Consider the following 23,646-nt stretch of genomic DNA (forward strand, 5'->3'; position numbering starts at 1 on the left):
GGAGAGTTAATGATATCGAAACCCATGAAAGGTCAACAGTGTATGTCATACCAATGTACACTAAGGTATCATTCAATTAATACATTGTTTTTCATGAAGTAATGGTGAGTGCAGATGACCTCATGAAATCAGAAGGGTTACTCAGTTTTCTTAGTCCCACCACCTGGGACAAAAATTATTTTAATAATAAAACATTATTAATCATTGTGACCAGTGGTTTTGATCCTAAAAACTTATGTTACTGTCTCAGGCAGTGCATTAACACAGCAAACACTACCAAAACCAAAGCAACTGCTACAAAACTTCACAGATTAACTGGCCTATTGAGAGCAAAACCAAACCACTGGATTACTTCTAACTAGCAAGACAAGTACAGTAGATCAGCAAAGTGTTAACGCAGGTCATTGACCAGAAGACTATGTTATTTATAACAAAAAAATTTTTAAATCCATACAGGAAACAACGTTATAATTAGTTCTCTCAGCAGCAATTTCCTTTTCATAACAAAGGCATCTATCTTTTTCAAATTATAATATGAGACAAGGAAAATGGGATATCTTACACGAGGAAAGTGGGAAACTACGCATTAAAAATATAAAGGGTAAGTAAATGATAAATCGAATGGTAAAATCAATTATTTTTAAATGTACTTTGTTGGCTAAGTACATTTAGAAAGTAGGCAAAGGAAATGATTAAACACGTTTATTATATTTCAATATCCTTTTAAATAATTTACTCATCAAATAACCTTTTAGAGACATTTGTCATTCCTGGGATTCCATATCTATCGCTCCTGCTGAATGAGAAATCGCGGTTACCACACCGTACCACAGTGTGGCGATGTGGCTAAATCTGTATAAGTAAAATCTACCCATATGTCAAAAGAAGAAACACCCGGTATCCCAGCAAGCTCTGCGATTACACCAGACAGAAATAGTGAGTGACCTTCTCATAGTGCATCACAAACAAAAGGTAAAAACGTAAATAATGTTTTACTATTGCTACAATTGAATGACTGTTTACTAGTGCAAACATATTGAATAAATATTGCAAAGGATGGCACGTTGTTTTCTTCATCAGGTACTGGTTCAATTACGCGTGCTAGCTAGCACAACCTCTGCAGTAAGGCCTGGCTCGGCTAACGTTAGCGTATTTTAACTAAATTGCTACAGTAGTGTTATAGCGTAATTACACAATTATTAAGTCGCAATGTGTGATGTTTGGTCTTTAGATTTTTTGTTTGAAAGGTAGAGACGTAAAAAATAAGAAATTGGCTATATAACCTTGTATTGTTGCGTCGTTGTTTCTTCTCCCCTTACCTAACTTGCTCAGTGAAACATGTAGCTGTCTTGCTAGCCATTCTAAACTAGTGACCTGAACGTTATCTGCTCTGTAGTAGATTCCTGGACCTAACTCAAATAAAGAGTAAAAGATGCATACATTTGATACCTGTCCACTCAGTAACCGTGTCCATTTATTTACCGTGTCCACATTTTACAGTATACCAGTAACTGAGTCTAGTTGCTTCATGATGAATCGCGGCTACGTACAGTACAACGTCGAGCTTCAGGAATAGGCAGCTTTCTTTATGAACACTGATTGCTAACAAGTTCTGGTCAGAGTGAACGTTACATTTAGTTTAGTTAGCTAGGCTACAGCAGTAAGTAGAGTAAACCACTAAACTACTAGCCATCTAACATTTAGTTTGTATGACGAAGTCACAGAGAACATGGGTATCTTTTTAATTTAAACTGATTAGCCATTTTGGCTCATGCTCTTATCCAGCAAAACTTACATGAGCAATTAACATTCAGTGCTTTGCTCAAGGGCACAGATTCGATCCTGTAACCTTTTGTTATTGGCCCAATGCTCAAACCCCTGCTGCCTCATACCTGTACTTGACCTATGTTTGTCCTGCACAACGACGACCCTTCAAGGGGGTATTGGAATGTCTATATTGCATTAAAAAGTATTGAGTACAACCTGAATCATTTCTGTAGCTCAGCTCAAGAAGATATGACCTGTGTGGAGATTTAATTGGACAATATGTATTTGGACCTGCATTTATGTATTACATGAGCTGATATTCCATTACAGGAAAAAGTTGGTGGCATTGGGGTGTTTTTTGTGATATTGCATTCCTAATACCCTTCTGCCCTCCAAAGGTCTGTGGTTGTACTGATAGTCAATTGTCCATTGTCTGAATTGACATTCAAAGTAGCCCTATCCAATGATGGTTTTTGCTTGAAAATAGAGCTGCAATTTGTGACTCTTGATATAAAAGAGGAGTTGATATGCTATGGTACGCTTGTTATGCAATTACTGCTTCCAAAGTGTTTTGGACCGGTAGAAGGAACTCATTTGACTGCACTCTGCCCCTTTTGACACAGATGGCAGGGCGGGCATTTGCAAACTGGTGGACCAAGATGCGCCCTTACTATGCTGGGGCGTACCAGGAGATGTGGGTCGGCTTGGGTATCATGACATTGCTGTACTACAAAATCTCCTATGGTGGTGAGTTGTCTAGGCTAATTTTGTCTTACTACAAACTTATCTTAAGATTAACTTAGTTGTTTCTGTACAGAAGGGAATTAATAGACTCCTGATAACCTCTGGGATAGTGTTTCAATTCTTTCCTTGGGGATGCCTAGCCGTTCCATATTTGATCTATTTTAAAGCACGCAAGTCTGATTATGCTTGTCAGCTAATCATTAAGCTTTTGATTAGTGAATCAGGTGTGCCTGGGGATTCCAGGGGAAATACTTTATTCAATAGCCTATTTTTAAATACTGTTCTGTCCCTGGTTTATTTTAATAGGTGGCTAATGTGGACAAGCAGGACTGTTTAGCATTTTCTTTCATTTTTGGTAGATCATGACACAGGGCTTGACATTCTGCTAAAACTGCCAGTAAATCAAATGATGCATGTGTGATTTCAGTAGCAGGTGGGTGATTAAATTGGGCTGATCAAGTAGTACTAGTGAATACAGAATTATGTATAGTCAACTTCATATTTTTTAAGGACTTTTTCAAGCCCTTTTTTCATTTTTGATTTTAGGTTTCTTTGTATTGTCCTAATAGCCTATAAAAAGGCTCATGATAACCTGTTTGAGGGGTTATTGGATCATGTTTTAAAACTATCAAAGACTAAATTGTGATGTTGTCTTGCTCATAATAACCGCTCCTGTTTTTAGAAAATTAACAAGGTACTGTAGCTTAACACCTGTCAATAGAAACATCCAGAAATAAAACTTCAATCCCTGTAAAGGTTTTAGAAATTAACATTTATAGAGATTCTAAAAGGACCACATACCCTACAGGAAATGTGACTTTCAATTAATTGTGGGTGGCAAATATTAAATCCAGATGTAACATTTTAATTATCTGGTCTGCAGAACCATAATTCACTTGGCATCTACTAAATAATCATACCTTGAAACATCTTTTGTGGCGTCAGCCTTCAGTGAGCTGCTCTATATTAAAGACCAGCGGTGTAAGAAATGCAGTAGCTGTCTGCCCAACAGTTTATCACAAGATATCCTGTTGGCAGGTCGCATCTGATTTTAAGTAGTTAACCTAATGAACCAACAGCTTCAAGAATGTATTAACTTTTTAATATACTATAAACCTGTTTTATTTCTTACATTTTTTATTTGTTGTTCTCTCCTTGCAAACTTTAGGAAAGAAAGAAGTAAAAGGAAGTAAGTGCATAGTTCAAGTGTATTCAGACACCTATGTGGGAGTTAAGTAATACATTAGCATTTTCAAATGCATAGATTCAGTAGTAAACAAGTTCTTATTCTACTTTGATGTTAAATTATACTATTGTTTAAGTAGAGATTACTTTAAGTTCTTGCTGACAATGTCAAATGTACTTGTAACAGTAGGCAGTATGGCATATGCAAAATATTTTACATTTTTTTATAGGCTTTTTATAGTTGTTATAGATGTATTGACACTATTCCTTTTTATTTCAGAGCCTGCACATTGATTTGGTCCTGATGCTGAGTGGTCACCCCCTCCCTATGTGAAATAGCGCCCCATGTGAATGTCACCATGTCTGTTTATATGGAACAATAAAATGGTCTGGTGGGATTACTAAAATGTTCAAAAATGTTTTGCTGTTTTATTCAGAGACTATCATCAATGGATTCAAAGATTGGCATGAGTATAAATCTGATGGAATGTTCAGTGCGTTTTTCATTAGTATTTCAGTCATCTTGTTGAATGTGTGGCAGATTATGAAATTACATCACACTTGAACAGTTCATTTGGTTACTGGATCAGATGAGTTATTGACATCAATGTGACTTTACATAAAGGTATGCCTTCACAATTATGTACATTTAGTAAATTGTATTGGGTTTGAGTGTACTTTTGCTTCTGAAATGGGCTTAATACATTTTCCAATTAATAATATATTGAGTTCTGCCAGTAGGCAACCTGCTGTATTCATGACAGTGTACAGGTTGCCTGTGTCTCTGTCATTCAAACTCAGATTTTTGGTCATATTACAGCTTCTAAGTTGTAGCCCATATGAATTACACACATGTATAGCTCAGAATAGTATTTGAATCTTCAACTCATCACAACTGAAATGTAGAATTACGGAAAGACCTGCCTTCACTATTGAAGTGCCATTTGAAAAACGTGGTGCATGGTTATAATCCTTTTGTACTCAACCTCCTGATTGAAGACCCATGCCATACTCTATGTGGCCAACTTCCTAAATTGGCTTGATTTCACAAGAGACAGAATACACACTTGTTTCTTGTCCTACCTACTAGATTTAGTAAATATTATCTGGTTAAATGTTGCGGATCTGACTTCCTTCATGCCTATGTGTACATGCCATTTCCCTGTAAGACAATGCTGTGGACAATTTATTTTACAGGAATACAGGATTTTTCATGGATTACTGTAAAAGTTGGCCATTGACTGTTTTAATGTGCCATTGTTTTAAATTTGAGTTAACTATCCTTTTAACATTTAGCTTAAACTTGAACTCACATGTTAACAGAACTGGGGCACATTTGGAAATAATTAAATGATAGGGCACTATTGACAATAACCTGAAATAAAATGTCTAAAACCAACTGTGGCTATTTAGGGAAGTGCAACTTTTTAAGTCATTCAATCAATCAAATTTATTTATAAAGCCCTTTTTACAACAGCAGTTGTCGCAAAGTGCTTTACAGAGACACCCGGCCTTAAACCCCAAGGAGCAAACAACAGTGGTGTTGAATTAAGTAGCCACCAAAGGAGAACAAAACAATTGAGGAGTTTGCAATTATGATTTCAATTTAATGTGGGGCAACTGGTGTGAAGCCAGATCCAAATGGTAGTGGGGGAAAAATCCATATGGTAGGCCTATTTCCTTGAGGGGAAAGGGGGACACTTCAATGTTCATAAGAGGCCCCCAAATAATGTATTAAAGATACAATTTGATATGTGGTCATTCCAACTGCTGGTGCTTATTTTCCTCCTGCTTGCATTTCAAAGCCCGGCAAACACGCATCTTATATCTATACCACGTGGGTTGTATGGAGAAACATCTCTCCATAATTTAAGGACCTCGCTAACAAGGCACGTGACTGCTGGGTGAAAATTAGCAATCAGCAAGTTAACTGTATAGCATCGATCACAATCTGGTTCCTTCAGAAATCTTGGACCCCTGGGAAAAGATTAGCAAAAAAAGGCTATGAAAAATGTGATTGTTGTTTTTCAGCTTGATCATACACTAAAAACAATTAAACTCATCTACCTTTGAGGTAAAATTCAGTACAATGAGATGCCACCTCTGCTAACAAGCTGTTTGTCTCACCTGACCAGTACACCTGGTTTCAGTCAAAGTTCCAAAGTCCAGGTGTGCTGACATTGATGTCTTTATAAGCTTGTTGGCATGGAGGTGGTGCCTTATTGTAGTTCTGGAGTTCTGGAGAATTACAAGTCAAAGTGCCTAGAATTACCGGAAACTGTATATTTGAATTTTTTTTTCTTTGGGGACGTATCAGAGACTCTGCCTACTTGGTCCCTACTTGGTCTGACTGGCTGTTTCGCCCTTGCTCTATACAAATTAAGTCTATTTATACAGCACACTTCTTACAGTATACTCTCCACTGGTGCTTCAGCCATTTACACTGCTGTGTCATCTGACATTTCAAGGGGGCTTGAACAATGCGGAGAAAGGGGGAAATCGCAGTGAGCTTTTATAGTAATTTGAGGTCACATCACACCTAGATCTGAAGAGACACTTATGACCCAACTGTCTGGAAGAGAGAGCTTAGAGAAACTCAGTTGTCTGTTACAGTGCAGTACAACAAGCAGATATTAAAAGAAGGTACACATTTCCCACCTTTGCCATCAATGTATGTGCTTTAACGGACCCCAGTTCTAGAAGCAAAAATCTCAGCACATCAGAAGAACAAAGTCAACCAACAAAAACACCAATCAGCTATAACATTTTGACCACCTGCCTAATACTGTGTAGGTCCCTCTTTTGACGCCAAAACAGCCCTGACCCGTTGAGGCATGGACTCCACAAGACCTCTGATGGTGTGCTGTGGTATCTGGCACCAAGACGTTAGCAGCAGATCCTTTAAGTCCTGGAAGTTGCAAGGTGGGGCTTCCATGGATTGGACTTGTTTGTCCAGCACATCCCACAAATGCTTGATTGGATTGAGATCTGAGGAATTTGGAGGCCAACTCAACATCTTGAACTCATTGTGTTCCTCAAACTATTCCCAGACCATTTTTGCTTTGTGGCAGGGCGCATAATCCTTCTGAAAGAGGCCAATGCAATTAGGGAATACCGTTGCCATGAAAGGGTGCACATGGTCTGCAACAATGCTCAGGTTGGTGGTAAGTGTTAAAGTAACATCCACATGAATGGCAGAACATTGCCAAAAGCATCACACTGCCCCTGCTGTCTTGCCTGCTTCCCATAGTGCATCCTGGTGCCATGTGTTCTGCAGGTAAGCAACACACACGCACTCTGCCATCCACATTATGTAAAAGGAAACGTGATTCATCAGACCAGGCCACCTTGTTCCATTCTACCGTGGTCCAGTTCTGACGCTCACATGCCCATTGTAGGCGCTTTCAGCAGTGGACAGGGATCAGAATGGGCACCCTGACTGGTCTATGGCTACACAGCCCCATTCGCAAACAAACTGTGATGCACTGTGTGTTCTGACACCTATCAGTACCAGCATTAACTGTTTCAGAAAAGTGCTTGTCTGTTGGATCGGACCACATGGGCCAGCCTTTGCTCCCCACATGCATCAATGAGCCTTTTCCTTCCTTGGACCACTTTTGATAGATACTGACCACTGCAGACCGAGAACACCCCACAAGGGCTGCAGTTTTGGAGATGCTCTGACCCAGTCGTCTAGCCATCATAATTTGGCCCTTGTCAAAGTCGCTCAGATCCTTATGCTTGCCCATTTTTCCATCTTCTAACACATCAACTTTGTGGACAGAATGTTCACTTGCTGCCTAATATATCCCACCCACTGACAGGTGCCATGATAACGAGGTTATCAGTGTTATTCACTTCACCTGTGAGTGGTCATAATGTTATATGCTACATATTGATTACAGTAGGTATTTGAATATGAAATGAATCCTCAGAAGGGGCCCTGGACAAGCAAACATTTCTAATTATTCTGTAATCTCATAATTTGTAGCTTATTGTATTTTACCATTGCTTGTGGAATACTGAAGTGTGAATTCCCGTGAGATGTTAAGGCGTACAACAGTAAGGCCCACACCCCTCACCATGTGTGACCTAGAGCTGTAACATTTGGTACAAAGGTCTGCCTTCACATGGAACACATTTCTTCTAGGACATAGTCTGACATGATGGATTTCCTGCCATTTTGCATTTTCTTAAAACTCTAAATGCTAACTCATCTGGGTTAAAATTACAGATTTTTACTTAACTTGGTATATAACATCTATGGGCAAGGTTCTTACAATTTATTTTTTATAGACTACAACCTGCCCACAACTAGCTGCCAGAACAGCTTCAGTGTGCCTTGGCATAGATTCTGAGTCTCTGGAACTCTACTGGAGGGATGGAACACCATTCTTTCAAAAAATATTCCCTCATTTGGTGTTTTGAAGATGGAGAGCACTGAGTAGTGGAGAGCACTGTCTAGAACTCTAGATCCTTTCCTCTTGCCATCTTTCTCAAAATTTGAGGTCAGCTGGGCCTGCTCAGCATTTTATACATGCCACAAAGCATGATAGGATGTTAACTGTCTAATTCTATTATGCAGTACACTTGTATGGAAGATTCTGCATTTGTTATGTTATGTTCTGTTGTTATAGAACAGTCTAAAGAAACTGTTCAGTAGCACCAACTACAATGAAGATACTTAAAAGTTGGAAAAGGGGCGAGTGGCTTTAGATCTGATATGTTATATGGCAATATTGTTTTATGTATATGAAAACATTTAGAAAATTCAATAAAGAGTTGTTAAAGAAAGTTATGCATACTCCATGAGCAAGTTGCAAAAAGATAATTTTAAAAGTATTGTTTGCCAAATCTACATGGATCCGAAACGATTTTGTCATCCACATGTTATGGAGAAGGGTGGGGAAAATATTTTTCTCAAGAACGTTTCATAATATCTGTTAATTAGTTATCTTACCTGATTGTCATCAGATATTGTTGTAGTTTGAAATAACATGCATAAACAAATGCAAAACCCCTGGTCTAATTGAACTTTTTGTAGTGATAATTAAACCTTTGTTTATCTTCCAGACATTATAAATGTCCTGTGTAAATGTTTAAATGTTCAGCACTATTCAGAATTGCAGATCGAAAAGTGAAGTGTCATTTGCAATGGGAACGTTGACGTTCTTCTATACCACAGCTAAATGTGAGGTTATGTTAAATGCTAAATACTCTTTAACTTGGAGGTGTACGCTTACATTCTTGACATTCCACGATAACATGTGACCTCATAGATCTACTACTACACAGCATACTACTGCGATGTGACGCAATGGTAAACGTATTATATTTCCGAGCTAGCTAAAAAAAAATACTTGAGTAGCTAGCGGCTCTGAGTGTAAATAGTAACGCCTGTTTTTCTCGACATCAGGCTAAGCAACAAGGTAGCTGGTTTTGGTTTTTGGAACTCTTGACGGTTAGCTAACTGCATGTAGTAAGTAGTTTGTCTGCAACGACGTTAAATTTTTTTCTTATTTTTTATTAAGTAGCTAACGTAAGCTAAACGTTGTCGAGCCAGGCTGGCCTGTCGTCGCAGGCTGACCAGCTTGCTAACATTAACGTTCCATCTAGCTAGCTACTGTAACTTTCATCCCATCTACTCGTATTTACTGTGTTATTGTGCGGGCTACAACTACCGAGAATGATCAGGAATTATCTCTGACTCGCGGTAAGTACTGTAACGCTTTGGTGTGTTTATTAGCTACCATTTACAGTACTACCTAACGTATTGCAGTACTGTACGAATCATGCACGTTATATAGCTACAGAAGTAAACAACTCACTTGCTAAACAAGATTCGTACCGATAGCTTGTTGTGTGACATTCCAAAACTGGGTGTTTAGTATAATTTCATTTGACGACAGGTAGCATGTTACCAAACTAACTACCTTTAAAGCAGAAATAACCAATGCAATGTTGTAGCTTGGCAGAAGCTAGCAGTAACGGGCTAATAATATGTCCTACTGCACAGTACGTTCTTGCTTGTGATGGGCCTGGCTAGCTATATAGTGAAGATCCACAGTACTTTGTCATTCAAGATAGTACAGTACTGGGACTTTATATGGCTACATATGTAGTAGTATTGTTACTTTACAGCAAGTACTGCTGGGCAACCATACACTACTGCCAATGATTGGTATTCGTCCCTGAGATTAATACTTATTTGGAAGCATTTCTGGTATTCCTCTTGAATGGGTTGTTAGCTAGGTACAATGTTGTAGTTAGTTTACTACTGTAGCTTAAGCTCCACGCCCAAGTGTGGATGAGGTGATGATGTCACCGTGTACAGTAAAGTTAGCCGAAAGAACTGATCCGGCACTAGGCATACATTAATTGGTATCTACGTTAGCTAGCTAATTAATCTTCACTGCTTTCCACGTACGGTAGTTTTTTTCTAGCTTACTAGTATAGCCCTGCAATTTTTATGTTTCGCAGAAGAGCAAGGCCTAAGCTGGCCATCTCATCACCGAACTGTGCTGGAGTTTCTCTGGAAATCGTTAGCATATAGCTAGAAGACGTCGCTGCCCCCCACTTTTCCAACTTCGACATTCTTGTTCTGATGACCCGATCCTTTTGACGCCATCTAAGCCGCCAATATGATGCCGGTGAGTGTTTTTTAATACACTGTATATTTTTTTCAAAACATCACAAATCGGGATTGAAGGCATTACAGTAGTGCAGTTCCCTGGTCGTGACACTAGGACTCCAATTTTTCCCTTTAAATTATGTGGCAAATTGATAGTTAAGTTGAAAAAACTTAGTGGGCAACTCTATTCATAAGGACTACTTGTATTGTCCAGTTTCCTCAAAACTTTAACACATTTTCTTCAGGGCAGATGTAGAGTTTAGTAATATATTTTGTGGTGTTCTGCCCATAGCCATTCTGTTTCTCCAACTTTGCATTTGCATTGTTTTTCAACTGAATGTGCGTTTTAGTTTTGGTTCTGTTACTTTTAAATAGTTAATTACTGTTGCATCAGTTAACCACTGTGAAAAGTGTGTTACCAGTAAGCAGAAGTTATTTTATTCCCTTCCAAATATATATACTGTTTCTTCCTACACCCTGGGGATTTTAACCTGGGTCCCCAGACTTGCACATGCTACAGGAGGTTTTACAATATGCAGTTGCTTATTGTAAGCTTTAGGTAGTGTAACACAACTTAAAAAAAAGTTATTTTAATAGATAATATTTTCTGCCAATTAACTGACATAATGCTTCAATGAAGCAGGCCCTTAATCATGAAATGGGTGGAACAAAGTAAGGGAGAAAAAAAATAAAGTAAACTATACAATAACACTATATACGTGAAATGAACATAACCATGAAATCAAACGATATATGTCGAGAAAGGTATACACATTTTGTGCTCAGCAGGTGATTTGATCAGATCAGACAACTTGGTCATTTATGTTTGAAAGTGATGTGTGATAAGTGTCAAGTTTACATTTATTTTGCCATTCATTGTAAGTGCAGAACTAAAAAGAATGATGCCCCAAGTATGTGTGGTTTTAGGAGTGACCAATGTGAGTTACATCAGAGTGAGCTGAGGTAGAGGGGAAATTTGCCTAAGAGAGACTTGTAAGTAAATAGGTCCCAGTGAACTATTTGACCAGTTATTGTTTTTTAGATTTATCTTAGATTCGATTTATTAGACTTGGATTTATTTAATTAGACTTAGATGTACACATTTTTTTAGATTTATCGAAATTTAAATTTCTTATTTATCGCACATCTTTTAAACCTGGTGTCTGTGGAAAATCAATACATTTTCTCATGGATGGATGGAATGAAAGCTCAGCTCAAAGAGCTGATTGAAGCTGTTGTAAAAAAGGCTTTTAAAAGCCTTTTTGTGCATAGCCGTGGTCCAGTGGTCACACTCCTTACTCCATGCACATATGCACCTCCCCTCTGGAGACCAGCCCCCAGGGATTTGATCGTGCAGTCTTTGGGTTAATGGTCAGATGCTCAGACCCTGCCTCCCCAAGAATTGAAGCATTCTGAATCAACCTCCATGCGGACTCAATGTGACTTACAAGTTTGTCATTTAACACAACACATTTGACATTAAGTCTGACAAGGCCAGCTGATTTAGAGGGTACTTAGTTGTGGTTTAAACAAACATTTGTTGTAGCTTTCTGCCAGTCAAGCACATATTGGTGTTCTAGAGTGCAGCAGGGTGGACATTTAGAAAGTGCCGGTAAGTTCTCTGCTCTTTGTGACCTAAATGGGGGGAGTTGAGTGACCGTAGCGCTGGCCTAGGCAGATGTTTGTGCCGCGCAGCGCCACCAGGGCATAAGTGTCACACAGCGAGTCGACCAGAGATCAACCCAGCTCCATTCTCGGCGTTCTTCTCGCGTGAACACTTAGGCCAATCACACACACACTTGGGCAGGAATGGCTAATGTGCTGTTGTCAAGGTGGTGGTGAGGGCTTCTCACAGTCACACTCCTCACTTACATGGCTACCGCATTTAAAACAAACAAAAAAAAAGGTTTGTCTGGAAGGGGTTCCCAACCTTTCTCTCTATGGTAATCTTTTTCCACCCCTGCATTTTGATTGTTTGAGTTCTCCTATATTGAATACACCGCCAGATAGATGTTATTTAATTTCCGGAACCTATGACATTTTATATTTTTCTAGATGTCCTGCATTTCACCGCCTGCTTTTATTTTGTTTTACTGCTACTTGTACTGTCTGCTGCTGTGTCTGATTTCCCCAAATGTTCTTCCAATACTAAATATTTTTTACTACGGTCATTTATATAAAACATCAGTAGAAAACATCTCTTACAGATATATTAAATTAATCAGTGGCGACCCTTATGCATTATAGTCCAGTGTCCTGGTCTCTTTATGACTGATATGAGATGGTAGGTTCCGATAACAACTGTAGAAAGGCCTCATCGCCAAGGGAATTATCAGTATTTCTGCTGATTTATATTTGTCTTTTTATGGCACTGGTTTTAATCCCACATTTGAATGCTTATACATTAGCACTATCAGCTAACTTTTATTTATTTGTGACCTGAATGTTAGCTCTGCACCGGATTGCATAAGTATGTTTTTATTATTTAAGTGAATACATTTGACTGTAATATGTTTCCACTGGCTCTTTCAGAGCTGCACAGACTTCAGGTGTCACATGGAAAGATATTGTCCTAATGGCAGCTCCGCACTCTCCCTCCACTTAAAGTTGATGTGGAACAGATGATGCAAGTAGTCAGTTAGCTGCTGGTTTATAAAAGAAAAGACCCCATACCTCTGCCTGTCATCATGCTTGCACTCTCTCTCTATCTTTTGCATATCTTATCACATATCAGTTTTTCTCTTTAATGCACTCTTCTAAATTGTCATCTTTGAAATAGAGGATCTTTTCAAATACTAATGTGGCCCTGTCATAATAGCTTTGATTCATGGGGGACGGATGCCCTCATTTGGGTGTGTCGGTCTGTGATTTGTGCATCACATTTTACTTTGCCTTAATTGATTCTTGAAGAATATATCATCTTTTGTTGCCCCTTGTTTTGTTTACTTGTAAACAATCAACAAAATGGAGGAGCTCTGGATCCACATTTTCTATTGACGTGAGTCCACAGATACTTCATGATTCTGATTGGATTTAATGGATTTGCCATGACTGACGGGGACATTGTAGAAATTGGCATAGCCTACGTGTCTATGACAATCCCGATATAACAGAAAAGATTCCCACAGTTTTTAGGGGCGGTAGCCACACATGTCCAACTAAATATTGGTGTCGGCACTAGGTGGATGAGTTATGATGGTGCTACCAGCATGGTGTGCTGTTATGTTGAGTGTGAGGTTTTTTTTATCGGGCAATTAATATTTATCACCTGGCTGGTTGGCCGATGCATAAATGTACTCCAGTGGAAGCTCATTTAGAAGCTGGAACTAACTGATATAAGTTTTCGCTTAGATATTTCATGCCTGTTACTCAAAGTACTGTAGTAATGTCTAATTTTAACATAAGATATGTTTTGTTGTCTGTGCATGTAAGCCTAGGCTAGCTGTATAATGCACTAATGTATTTAATTTGGCCATAAAATAGCAATAGCCTTGGTAATGCTTTGATAATCGCTAGTTCTTTTGTATCACATGTAATGCTTCTTGACATTGAGGGGGACACTTGAGGAGAGTGTTCTGAAGGACTAGGGCTAGAATCCAGACAGTGTTGCAGTGTACAGGGGCACCAGAGGAACATACAGGGAGGTTAGACCGCTAGACCACAGGGGCCATTATTCATTTCATTTGATCCAATCCCAGATGTAAATAGTTATTTTGACTTAAATATGTGCTCCGTTAATTTTAGACGGCAACTTTGCAACAATTTGAACAGCCGATCATATCGCTTTGTTTTCCACGTATGTAGGCTTTAGAAATGTTTCTTCCTTATTTCCTTTTGTGGCATCCGCACTTCTTGCTAGGGACATGAATATGATTGGAGTGGTCAGAAGTTTTGACCTTGTCAATTCAGATGAAGGCATGGCACGCATCTCTGACAAACTGACAATATTAGTTACCGTAGACTTAAATCTTATGTTGACCGTAAATAATTTTCTTTTCAGTACGAACCAGGAGACAGATGGAGTAGAGAAATGGTATTGAACCCTGGTCCCCAAGGTGTGTGTGTGTGTGTGATCCATTTATCTATGGATAGGGACATGTCATCACTGATGACCGTCAACATACAACTTCCATTGAGAAAGCATTTGATGTAGTGAATAGCATAGCTATACACTTGATAAGGCATGCTAAGTATTTGTTTTATAAAGGTTGAATAATCGACCTGATATCAAAGTATTTGTATGTAGACATAGACCTACCAAAAACAAGCCTTATTAGGTTTGTTTCTCGTTTTCTATATAATAGAATAATTATTCACATTCACAAATGATGTAACTCCATTTTCACTTGGGGCTGTAGTAAAAATCTGTTTACTATTGTATTGTGGTATATTGTAATTTTCTCAAAATGACCTCTGTGTGCAGCCTGGAGTGTGGCATTAAAATGATACTTCATTTTCTAAATTGTACATCTTTTAAAGCATGCTTTCTTCGCACGCTCAAACGGCCTGCTTTTCCTAGGTATTATTTAGGGATGGTAACAGCTCATTTATTTGGGATATGTGTGTGCCTGCTGAAAGCAGTGGTTGAAAGAATCCCAGAGAGGGTCTTACTTCAACTGTCACGGTCTTGAGGCGATGCCCGGTTGGATCGTCTTGCTGCCAGGCACAGCAAGGCCCGCCCACACCCATTTGTAGTGTGTCATCAGTGCTATAGTCACCAGTGTGCCCTAGAGAGCCCTGCTCAGGAGGGGGGCTTGTGGATGCATCTCTCTCTCTCTCTCTGTTTCACTGTCTGTTTCTCCCGGTGCTAACAGCAAGCAAGGCTCACTCAGACTGTCTTTGCTACTACGTGCCCTGACGCTTCAATATCATTTTTAATTTCTTAGCCTTTATCTGAGTCTCTTGGAGAGTCTGGAGAGCGACCTGGCACTAAGACTCGGGGGGGGGCGTAATGAAGAGGTTTGTGACCGTAGTGCTTCATGGCCTGGTCAGTCTCTCCAAAGACCGTACCTGGGTGAAGGAGCGCCACCGGCCGGGGAAGAAGGAGGGCCAGAGAAGACGGGCAGCGGTGAAAGGGGGGAGTACTATAGGAAGAAGCTGCACGTATAGGAGGGGGGTTAAAATTCCTCTTAAGGTGAGATCTTGGTTTTGCTCAAGTTGTTATTAGAGGGGCTGTTTCTACTCTCATTACCTCATGCCTGTGTTGGTTGTTTACATGGTGATAATCTTTACAACAGCCTATACTGTTTCTAGTATTTCCCTAGGCTTTGTACTGGTAACCTGAACAAGAAGATGCTTGTATGCCTGTTGCTTTCTCTGTTTTGGCTATGGGTGACCAAAGTGCCAGTGCTGGGGCAGTCAGTTGATTGGTTATGTAGGCCTAAGTGTGGGCAACCTTGGGGCACTCCAGGGCCATGTTTTTCATTGAGCTAGATAAATCGGTATGCAATCACAAAGCAATTAGTTTAGGTGGTTCCTAGTTTAAACTCAAATCTTGTACCTCTTTGAACAGGGTTGCCTACCACTTGCGTAGGCCTGGTATGTTTTTGGTTCCTGGCATTTGGCAGAACTGTCACAATTTTGTGTTTTGTCATTAACCATTGATGAAACCATTTTACAAAACGGCCATCAGTTTCCCTAAATCCCTCTTGGCAGGACCTCTAAACCCAGCTTGCAGAATACTGTCCTTTTTATGTATCCCTTGTTTTAAAAAAACCTTAGGCTAAATAATATTAGTCTGGCCACCATGTTGCATTGAAGGTCAGCGGGTCCTGATTTGAGTGAGTAGTTATTGTTCTTGGCTGTGTTGAGTCCTTTGCTGCGCTGTTGTGTTGAGTCCTTTGGTGACCCTTACATACCATCAACTACTACAGAGCTTGTTTGAAATCTTTGGCGCATTAGGGCATGGAAAAATTGCCATTATCTTGTAAATGCTGTTCTGTATCAGGTAATTCTGCCCCCAAGATGAATCTAAAGTATAAAGTACAATTGCTGAAAAGCTTTTTGGAATTTGGTGTGTTGGAATGAACTGTTCAGTGGTGAGACATTAACCTAATTGTGGTGTTGTGTCAGGACAAAAAGCCAGCAGTTCATGCTTACAAATATGATGGGTAAACTGGTATCAAATGAGGGCGAAGTGGCAAGCTTATGACAAATCTACGGATAGCAATTGTTTCTGTGAAGGAGGTGGACCAACCTTGTTTTTTTAAATTGGACATTGTAAATTAAAAAAGAATATCCCTGTAGTTAGAATACAGTTTTTAAAATGAGTTAGACATACTCATGTTATTTCCAGCTCATTTGCTGTTCATTTAAATGATATAGACTATTTTATTGCGTTGTAGATAACATGACATATCTTGTTCAAATCTACCCAAACATTTGTTTGAGAAACCTCATCAACTGCTTTCAGAATGTTAAACAAACACAACATTTTTTCCTTTTCTTAACTTGGATTTCACTTTCAACAGGTGCTCTCCTGAATTGCTATACAATAAAGAGCAGCCCAGTCATTCTAAAAAAAACACTGAAAATGCAGGCAGAGGTGTTCGGTTTGAAGGACAGTGTCTTTATGTATGTACAGGCCTGAATCAATTCCGTCTTGTCTGTCAGTGCCAGGCAAGGTACCATTAATCTTCCCTGTACCTACTTTGATCTCAATAATGAGAAGAAACCATCAACAGCAGAGTAATTCAACCCGTGTTGTTCTGTCACGCCTGTCATTGTGTTAGTAGATCAAACCTCTATAACCTATAAACATACACATTTTCAGCAGAGTTTGCTTCATGAAGCCTACAAATGCACTTGGTTTTACACCACTGCGTTAAAATGATTGACTTCTAAACAATACCACTGAAAACATGACTGCACTAGCATGAATATTTAAGAGTTTTGCATGCTTTTGGATAATATTGCATAAATATTTATAATGTGCATCCTTGAACAGTCCAAAAAGGTGGACTGTATTGGCTAGCTGGCAGCCTGTTGCTGACCCGTGCAGTTTACCATTATAAGTCTGATGTGACGATTTTTATTTCTGGAAGAGTGTTCTATACTAACTCATTTTTCAAACAGTTTTAATCCCCCATAAGCATTGGCCAGCTATGCCAAGATCATTAAGGTGTTGCATTATCCAACATGGGCTAATAGGCTTTGTTTTATAGCACTTAATAGAATTGCTTGGTATTAACAATGATGATATCTCTGAGTTATTGATGATGAGGAAGATGTATCTTAATGGAGGGATTTAGCAACGATATAAGGGGCTTAAGAGAAGCACTGGGCTCTGATTTTTGTTCATATTCTGTGTCAACAGTGAGCTAATCTGTATTCGTCCCTGTCCTGGTTAGTCTCATAAGAGTACAAACTTTGCCTGTCACTTTCATGCCATTCATTTTATTCTGAACATTTTGATCCCAATCCTGTATGTTAATATGTTTGGGATGACATTTTGGTACTAGTTGTAGGGATGAGACATGGTTGGTGTCATTGGCACTCTACAAACTGCATTATGCCCCCTTTGAAAAAAGAGGCTGATGATTTCTCTCTTCCTGCACTCTGCTGCTCTCTATGGGAAATATATTGCTGCCAGTTCAACTCCCAGTCTGACCCTGTATTGGACCCTGGAGGATTGAGTAAATAGAATCAATATGGTTGATAATCATTATGGCGCCACCTTTCCCCTAGATGGAGTTTTGCAGCCATGATATCTGGTGTGATTGCCACAACTTGGGGTGTGTTTTGGGGAGTACAGGGTTGGGGTCAGTTTGACACTGGGTAATCAGAGATTCTTATTTGTAAGAGAGAGAGGGAATTCCACTCTGGTCTAATTGTGTATCCGACCTGTATTTTGACATGGTTATTTAAGCTGTTTAAATGTCAATTTTATTTAGCCTATCTATTTGCTCAGATGTTTTTTTTTTTTTTTTTTTTTTTTTTTTTTTTTTAACAAATCACAGATCTTTTACAATTTTATTCCTCAGTCCCCAGGTTTTGGAATTCCCTCCAAGGCAACTTAAAACTATTTCTTGACCTGGTGGGGTTGTTTGCCCCAAAATGCCGGACTCCATGTTTGGCAAAACAAAACAATACCTTTGAATAGAACAACCTGATATCAACTGTAAAACATGCAGGCCGTGGCATTTTGGTTTGGGGCTTCTTTACTGCGTCATGGCCTGCCCAGTGTGCCAGCACTGAGTCAACCATGGTTTCCAAAGGACGGTTTGAGCCCATCTGTCAGAAAGCTGAAGCTGAACTTAACATGGATCTTGCAACAGCACAATTATCTAAAACACCCAAGAAAAGCTACCACAGAATGGCTGAAGAAGAAGAAATGGAGGTTTACGGAACGGCTGAGTCAATGCCTAGATCTCAATCCTATCAAAGGCTGTGTGGGACTTTGCATGCAATCAAAGCCTTTCAACATGACACCGTTGAATCAGTACTGTGAAGAAGAGTTGGCAAAACGACACCGATCGGCAGAGGATGTACTTAATACTTTGCATTGCTGTACATACAGAAACAAATGACATTGGCCCGAAGACAGTGGCCTTGCCTCAATGTAAGAACTCCACAGCCTTTGCGGGAGAATCGACAAGCCAGCCTCGTTACCGCACTGCTTGCTCAACAAAGATATTTTTGCTGGCACATGCTGGAGTTGAATGCTTTCCTCGACCAAGAACCACAATTGAGCTCGCAGCTGCTCAAATTACCCTGCAGAGTTACGTGAGCGTGAGGAGACGAGGCTCCCTTGTCCGACATCCCGGCTACACTGAGCCTGTTTAGTACCGTCGTCTTCTGACACTATTGGTATGCCCCAAACAGGATTTTAACAAGTATGACTCTAACCTCTGCCCCCCCCCCCCCCATTTAGGATGCTCTATGTTTTGTGGTGGTGGTGGTGGTGGTGGTGGTGGTGGGGGGGGGGGGGGCCATGCCTGTGCTTTGGGGACAAAAAATTTGACTGGACTGTGGTTTACTGTTCTGATTATAGTAATTAGGTGACTCTTCACTAATAAGCAGGTAAGGTTGGAAAAGTTCTGTTGTGTTGGCCTGTATTTTCTTGTCAGCAGTCGCTGAGTGTAGACCGTGTTTAGCTAGGAATAGGCCAATGTAGTGGAAGACTCATTGCTGGTTTTTATATCATCAGGTCACTGTTGAGGCTTTAGGACTGCATGTTAGAAGCAGAATGGGTTAGGGCTGGGTGGTGTGTCATCTTTAATGTGGTCACAGTGTTTTGCAATTTAATTATGTATTTGCACGTCTTCTGTTCCTGGCATAACACAAAGGCCTGCATTATGTATTTCAATGTCTCGCGGGATAGATGAACAGTGTTTTTGACAGCGCATTAAAATCTTCGAGTTTTGCAGGAAGGAAGGATAGATGTAGTTGGGGTAGCTTTCAAAAGTGAACCTTTTCAAGAAATCTTCAAAAATAGGCCCAACCATGCGTTTTCACAATGCCACAACAAAATTCTTATTCCATATATTTTGTGTGTTTGAAGAACTAACTTTACTCCAGATATTTTGATTCTACTTTTTGATTGATATGATAATTCTTTTGAATATTGATACATCGATTTTTTTTTTCCCCCCTGACTGACATTTTTGTTTCTTTTGAAGTGGTTATGTTTTGTAGATAGTCAATGGTATTCCTCCAACACTACATTTTGTCTTTCCCGCCAGTCCTCACTCACTCACTCACACAAATTTCATAGAAGTGTGTTACAAAAGCAACAGCCTGGGCAGGGATGGTTGTAGCTTGAGTGTTCAGTTCAAAGTAGAAACAGCCAAAGTTAATTACTAATAAAAGGCTGTGAACATAATTTAAAATCTGGGTAAATTTTGTTGGTAGCTGTTGATCATGGCTAGTTAACCGCAACATTAGCATTAGCAGTTGATATAATGCTCCCCCTCTTCTCTCTCCCTCCTGTCCTCCCTCTTTCCTCTCCAGATGATCCTGACTGTGTACCTGAGTGATGGGGAGCAATCACTGACTGAGGTGCCCATCACCCCTGAGACATCGTGCCGCGATGTGGTTGAGTTCTGCAAGGAGCCTGGCGAGAGCGGCTGCCATCTGGCCGAAGTGTGGCGAGGCAACGGTGAGAGTGCTGAAGGGGCCATATCAAGCTGGCCTGGAGTTAATGGACAAGTGTTTTATTATCAAACGTCAGAAACACCGCTCTATTTGAATCAAACCGGATGATCGTTACACAGGTGCGCGTTGCGCTGGGGACGACAACTAAAATGTCCGGTTTTGTCACAGAACACAATGGGACCGTGCCATTGGCGTTCTGACTGAAGGCTTGTCCAGTCACAGCTGTTGCCAGGGAACTGCATGTTCGTTTCTTTACCATTAGCTGCCTCCAACATTGTTTTAGAGAGTTTGGTATTATGGCCAACCGGCCTCACCGCCACACCAGCACAGGACCTCCGCATTCGGCTTCTTCTTAGCCATCACTTCAGGTTTCAGCATGATAATGCCCAGTCACATCCTGTCAGGATCAGCCCCGTTCCTGGTAGCTGATGATGTCCCAATCCTCCCATTTCTCCCTGGACATGTCACCCATTGAGCGGTTTTCTTAGATGCTCTGTTTTTAAGGTATCTGTTAGACGGTGGTGTACAATTCGGGCCCTTGAAGCCAGTTCATCTCAATTGTTTCATTACAACTCCTTAAACTGTGACTTATTTAGACCTGGGACACCATGTGGGTGCAATTAATGATGAGATAGAACAGAAGGCATTTTCCCTGATTACAGGGTTGTGATGGACAAGTGGAACTGGCTTTAAGGGGTGTATTAGTGTGATTTGGGCCTACTGGATTTATTTTAATTGAGGCATTTTGCTTTAATGAACTGTTTAATATTTTCATTATATTTTTGTTCAGAGTAAATCCTTTTAAAAAGAATGTCATAATGTTACCTGCCATAAATGTTACTTAGTCTCTGCTTTTTCACAGTGCTCTCTTCATAGAAGAACAACTTACCTACACACACACACACACACACACCCACCCACACACACACACACACACACACCGAAGTTGCATTGTCAAGAGCTCGCCAAATGTGATTCCATAATGGGGCTAATAAACACGCTGGCTGGATGTCATGTTGTTTATTTTAAGGAGTTGTCCCCCTCAGCAAAACAATGATGACACAGTGTGTCAGCCAGAGCTCTGGTGAGGGAAGGAATGATCGGTCGATCTGTGTGTAGTTGCCGCTCTGTCTGTGTCTAGCTCTCGGCCAGTCTCTGTCTGTGTCTTGCAGTCTGTCTGTCTACATATCTGTCTGTGTCTAGCAGCCTGTCTGTTTCTATGGGTCAGTCTGTCTTTAAGTTGTCTTTGTCCATGGGTCAGTCTGTCTGCTTTTGCCCCTGATGTTGTATGGTTTTTAGATCCTATGTCTCTGTCTTTGTCTTTTTGTTTCTCTTGTATCATATTCTCTCTCTTTCTCTGTTTTTCTGTTCGATCATAATGCATATTATACAAACAGGGTGGACCTGCTCCTAGATTGGCACTCCCACTCTAAGGTGCTTTATAAACAGTATTACAACATTAGCCTAGTCATTGACCCTAAACGGAAGAGCACGGCCCAGGCCCCAGCTACATGCCCCCTGATTTATCATTTTCCTGTTTTTTTTTTACTCTTTCAAAAGCTAGCATGGAAAGTTTTACATAGCTTGCATACAACCATGAATCTTTTTTATAAAAATTTTTTTATGAAAGGAATGCTGAAACAATTAACAGTTTCCTTTCTCTTATGCACCCTCAGAGCGAGCCATTCCCTTTGAACACATGATGTACGAACACCTGCAGAAGTGGGGACCCCGCAAACAAGAGGTTAAGTTTTTCCTCCGGCACGAGGACTCCCCCACTGAAAGCAGTGATCAAGGTGGGTGTCAACTATATATTAAGTGTATTATTATAGTGTAATTTATAGTGCAACTTAAAAGGACAGTTAAGTGTCTTAAAGTAAACCAGTGGTGTACTAACTTTAACAAAAAATATATCAAGAGCTTACAATCTGTCTTTGATTAATTAATAGTATGTCCTGCAACCTGGGGATGTCTTAAATTGTCTATGAGCTAGGCCCCCCAAATGTGTTTCATCATGCTGACTTGAGCTGACAAAGACTTATAGTGATGTCTTTAAATGTCAAATGTATGTCTTTAACATATCTCAATGTGTTTTGGGGAGAATGTGCTTTCTTACATCCATCCATGCCATACACCTTTACACAGCAAATGATTGCTCACTTAAGCCCTTTATATTGCTACATTTTAAAAATGTTCAGTGGGTTTGTCAGCAGAACTCTAGGGTACATATCAACATTATCTGGATAAATGCCTTTACAAAGAACCTTGATACATGTTAACTGGTTTTGTAAGGTCATATAGTTATGTTAATATATGGTATAATATTTGGTTAGTTATAATCTTTAAAAAATGCTTATTGTGCCATTGACATTAGTCTTTTGGAAGTTTAGTCATATCATTCTATGGATGTGAGCAGCTATGTTTTTGGATTCGACATTTGGTGATAGAGGCACCAGCTTGCACACATTATTACCCAGATGTTGTCACATAATTTGCACAATTACCCTAGAATTGGTGTCCCCCAATATGGCCAGACATCTCAGCAGGATGTTATTTCCCATGACCACCCTTGAAATATGTTTAATGTTCACGGTGATTTAGAATACACAACCACGTAAGCCAGGTGTCATGTCGTGGATATAAAAAGTCTACACACCCCTGTTAAAAAGCCAGGTTCTTGTGATGTAAAAGAATGAGAAAAGGATAAATCATGTCAGAACTTTTTGTGACCTATAATGCGAACAATTCAATTGAAAAACAAACTGAAATCTTGAAAAAATAAACTCACAATAACCTGGTTGCATAAGTGTGCACACCCTTAAACTAATATTTTGTTGAAGCACCTTTAGATTTTATTACAGCACTCAGTCTTTGTGGGTAGGAGTCTATTAGCATGGCACATCTTGATGTTGCAATGTTTGCCCACTCTTCTTTGCAAAAGCGCTCCAAATCTGTAAGATTGCGAGGACATCTCCTGTGCACAGCCCTCTTCAGATCACCCCACAGATGTTCAATTGGATTCAGGTCTGGGCTCTGGCTGGGCCATTACAAAACATTAGTCTTCTTCTGGTGAAGCTATGCTTTTGTGGATTTGGATGTTTTGCTTTGGGTTGTTGTTGTGCTGAAAGGTGAACTTCCTGTTCATCTTCAGCTTTCTAACAGATGCCTGAAGGTTTTGTGCCAAAATTGCCTGATATTTGGAACTGTTCATAATTCCCTCCACC

At 39.9% G+C, this 23,646-nt stretch overlaps 2 protein-coding genes across 10 annotated transcripts in view; both read left to right on the forward strand.

The window, feature by feature from the left end:
• The first annotated feature begins 857 nt into the window (after positions 1 to 857).
• Positions 858 to 4,113, forward strand: atp5mpl (ATP synthase membrane subunit 6.8PL). Its single transcript, XM_020056047.2, has 4 exons — positions 858 to 972; positions 2,391 to 2,514; positions 3,680 to 3,700; positions 3,977 to 4,113. Exons 2-4 carry the CDS (start codon positions 2,391 to 2,393, stop codon positions 3,988 to 3,990), a joined length of 159 nt encoding a protein of 52 aa, XP_019911606.1. The 5' UTR covers positions 858 to 972; the 3' UTR covers positions 3,991 to 4,113.
• A 4,871-nt stretch (positions 4,114 to 8,984) lies between these two features.
• ppp1r13bb (protein phosphatase 1, regulatory subunit 13Bb) overlaps positions 8,985 to 23,646 on the forward strand; it is a 34,523-nt gene continuing 19,861 nt past the window's right edge. For 2 of the 9 annotated variants that reach the window (XM_010882403.5, XM_010882405.5), the window contains exons 1-4: positions 8,991 to 9,409; positions 10,177 to 10,346; positions 20,279 to 20,426; positions 22,099 to 22,218. In XM_010882403.5, coding sequence (XP_010880705.2) covers positions 10,338 to 10,346; positions 20,279 to 20,426; positions 22,099 to 22,218 — 277 coding nt within the window. In that variant the 5' untranslated portion in view covers positions 8,991 to 9,409; positions 10,177 to 10,337. Of the gene's footprint in view, positions 9,410 to 10,176; positions 10,347 to 20,278; positions 20,427 to 22,098; positions 22,219 to 23,646 lie in introns of all 9 variants that reach the window. The other 7 variants (XM_020056368.3, XM_020056369.3, XM_020056371.3 and 4 more) reach the window with 7 other exon arrangements.

Source organism: Esox lucius, chromosome 18 (genome assembly GCF_011004845.1).
Source record: "Esox lucius isolate fEsoLuc1 chromosome 18, fEsoLuc1.pri, whole genome shotgun sequence".
Taxonomy (NCBI): Eukaryota; Metazoa; Chordata; class Actinopteri; order Esociformes; family Esocidae; genus Esox; species Esox lucius.

Bases quoted from the DNA above. Each gene is read 5' to 3' on its own strand.
- atp5mpl (XM_020056047.2), top strand. From the start codon at position 2,391: ATGGCAGGGCGGGCATTTGCAAACTGGTGGACCAAGATGCGCCCTTAC. The intron at 2,515-3,679 runs GTGAGTTGTCTA...TGCAAACTTTAG, and splicing joins CTACAAAATCTCCTATGGTG to GAAAGAAAGAAGTAAAAGGA.